This window comes from Necator americanus, chromosome IV, assembly GCF_031761385.1.
Source record: "Necator americanus strain Aroian chromosome IV, whole genome shotgun sequence".
Taxonomy (NCBI): domain Eukaryota; kingdom Metazoa; phylum Nematoda; class Chromadorea; order Rhabditida; family Ancylostomatidae; genus Necator; species Necator americanus.
Window position 1 is genome coordinate 14,986,826 of NC_087374.1, and position 3,400 is coordinate 14,990,225.

Here is a 3,400-nt window from a genome sequence, read left to right on the forward strand (position 1 = left end):
ATGATATCCATGATATTTATGGCATATACGGGAAGGGAATCAGTGGTTCTTCCAGTACTATGGATCTTCCTTTAATCTCTTTATTACGTCAACAATAACTGCTGCCTTAGAACAGTGTCGCTACTTATTCAGAACAAAAAATTGCACATAAAATTCCTTTATTTAATCTGCTTATTAGATCTACATAAAAATATTCCATTCAAAGTATTAGAATTCGATGGAATACTACAACATTGATTATGCTGCTGTGGTCGTGGTGCTAGTCATATTCATCCCATCCTCGTCGTCACTAGACGTCCAGTTGCAGCGAGTATAAACCCTCGATCGTTCCTCCTGTAGCCCGCACTTCTGTAACAAACAGTACACGACCCGTCAATAACTGTTCCTCACTGCCATACATTGTAATCTCTTGTACATTTATATCCTGTAGCTCGACCATTGAGAGCTGAGCTCAGGTACAACAAACGACTATGCTGCGTATGTTCAAATAATCCACTGGCGGTTACAACCCAACGGGAGAGGGAACGAAAAATTCAGTGCGAACTGTACCTCTTTGTAAATGTCGAGTTCCTTCAAATGAATCAGCTGATCTTCAAGCTCCCATGTTTGTATGAATTCACCATTATAAAGTTCCCATTCTACCTGTGATTAGAAAAACGAATAGAGGTTGAATGAGAACTAATGACAAAACGTAGTGTTTTTTGCTGTTGTTTACCAGGTAAACCCAGTTACAGTGGATATTCGCTGTGCGATCCTTTTTATATGGACGGAATGGAATCTGATGACGACGCTGGAACGCTTCTTCATAACTGAAAAAGTACAAATGAAAGATAAAGTTCAGTTACGTAAGCGGCTGAACTCGGAGCGGCGTGTTGGAGCTAGCAGCTGAGATCGGGAGGGGCCATTACGAACTGTAGCGATGATTGGTGCCGGCAAGGATCCTCGCTCGATTCTAACCGCCACGTTCCACCGCACCGCTTTGAGAGCAGCCGTTTACGTAAATGCACCGGGCTTCAGCCCGGCTATAGTTATCAATCGCCAGCAGAAAGTAGAAAACTCCCACTGCAACCGAACTCTTACCTAATTAATAGGCCTAATGTGAAAAGAGCATGATCTACGTAGGTAACGAATTCTTCTAGAGAATTTGCAATCCCTTATTGAACATAATTACACAGAGCGAGTTCGCATGATGCGATGAGACTTTGTAGCGATTATATTCATTCAAAAACGGCTGAATCACAAGCTACGTCCAGAAAATCTGTTTGTTTCCACCGGATAAAGCTGCAGTCTACTGGTTGTGCTCCGGCGGCATCGTTGTGTTTCATTTTCATACATGCTTACCAGCCTTTTTAAGTCTGTTGACCGCGATCCAGATCCATCCATGCGTCCTGATGTTAGTGGCAGTACCAATTTTTCCCAAATAAATGTTAGAGGTAGGATACTACGAAATTAAGCTCTCCATCACAATTAGAGAGGATGATAGGTGTAATTCAGAAGTATGAGCGCAATCACGCCCAAATCCTTCGAATTCTTTTGAAAAAAAAAAGAAATTGCCTTGTAGATCGAATTTGCGCACGAGGCACCTAGCGACGTGTCGCTAACGTGAGCACAAGTATGCATGTCTCTCGCTGGAAGATGAAGCGCGTTATCAGATGCATCGCAAGAAGGTTCGGAGGCTGAAGACCTCCTATATAGTTAGTTGGGAGGGGTTGAGCAAAATGACGTTCAAAGTGATGAACTGCAACCCTATTCATTTGTGAAGAGATTCCAACACCGTCAATATCATGCCATGCTGTCTGTGAAGAGAATGCGAAGGCGATCAAAGGGAAGGCTCTCCCCTTGTTGATTTCCCACTTGCTATTTCACTTTTTGCTTTTAAATACATGTCTTAATCGGAATAAAGCCAAGCAAATCAAGGGTATCTTAGAATTTCAGCACAAAAAGTGCCAAATGAACGGAGATTGAATGACTTACCTCATATGGTTCATGATCTTTGTGATCCAAAGTCGATCCTCGTAGCTATCCGGCAATGGCATTTCTGGGAAATTAAGCATCCTTTGTCGATCAAATATCGAAAATGGATCACACTACGGTGTGAACATGCAAGGATAAATGGTGGAAGCGACAGGACAAGTCTCATCGAGATTGTGCTTGTGGTTTCAGGGAAAGAATTATTCTGCGTTAGAGGATGGGAGATTGATAAAGAAGAACTCTTTATTTCTCAGCGACCCATCGAAAATCGAGGTGGTGATAATTAGGTTTGGAAAAATTTGCGCAGTAATTATCCAAAAAAGCTTCATCAAATTTTCTGTCCTACGAGATAAGGGTAGGAGAGGTTTGAGCCTCATTTTTAGTGAAACATAGGAACTTCTGGAGAAATGGGATCAGTCCTACAATTTGTAGATCAAGGTGAATCAATCACGGGCGCATATCCTGTAGGACTCGCTGGATTTCTTGCAAAATTTTTGGCAGACAAAGAATTCGCTTCAACATCTTCCATCCTAACAAACATATACAAATTGCAAAGTAAGTTGGTGGTAAGGCAAATATTTTGCTATGTCGTCATCGAAAGGCTGAAAGTGCTGTAACGTTAGCGTATTCCCCTTGAAACACACAACTATTCATGTTTACTAATTGAGAAAAATACGAAAACATCGATTCTTAAAGAGCGTTCTTATTCTGGAAGGAGAACTGTAAAATTGTGCTTAAGTTGTTAGAAGAGTTGGTCACATTGCAGCAAAACATCGTAAGTAAGTAAATAAGTAAGTAAATGAATAAATAAATAAACAAATACTAGTAATGTACTGACAGTCATTTTTCGGCAAAAACAGGTCCCCAAGAATTGAAGAGTATTCGTTCTTGAGATCATCGCCTCATCCTTACAGTGTTCTAACATCTACAGTTGGAGAGGTTACTGTAGTCAGTGGTGACAAAAATGGTGAGTATTGGAAAAAAATACGTATAAGATTTTTACCGATTTTTAAATGACAAGCAAGAAAATGAAGCATAACGGAACACAGTTGGCACGGCTCCCTTCATAAGAGCTACAGCTAAGGTAGACAGGGAGCCGTTAAGGTCTACTAGTTCTTGTGTTTTGCTTGGAACAACCCATTTTAACTTCAATAAATTCTACTAAACCTCAAAGAAAGGTTTAAAGAAGAAATTCTACGAGAAATAAGAGCTGATCTAGAAAGTTCTGCTCACCGCTGCTGCTGCCAATAGTTCCTAATCGATATAGGTCGAATTTGAGTGGTTGGGGCCCGATCAGCAACTCATGCTCTTTAAAAATGCACTATATTTATGTCTATTCTGCTCATCCTGCTTTTTTCTCCTAATTTTGCTCTTTGTTTCTTCAAAAATTACTATCAGTTGGAAATTTTCTTCCTAACAATAAGCCTCT

The 3,400-nt window shown here is 40.5% G+C and overlaps 1 protein-coding gene across 2 annotated transcripts; it reads right to left on the reverse strand.

Moving 5' to 3' along the window:
- Positions 1 to 237: 237 nt before the first annotated feature.
- On the reverse strand, positions 238 to 2,054 carry RB195_001322 (uncharacterized protein; the record flags this gene model as incomplete). Of its 2 annotated transcripts, none has more annotated exons than XM_064198052.1 (4): positions 238 to 348; positions 550 to 642; positions 716 to 809; positions 1,975 to 2,054. In XM_064198052.1, 4 exons carry the CDS (start codon positions 2,052 to 2,054, stop codon positions 238 to 240), a joined length of 378 nt encoding a protein of 125 aa, XP_064053933.1. The 2 variants fall into 2 exon arrangements, with proteins under 2 accessions (XP_064053933.1, XP_064053934.1); XM_064198053.1 differs by having other exon boundaries at positions 1,975 to 2,036.
- Positions 2,055 to 3,400: the final 1,346 nt, after the last annotated feature.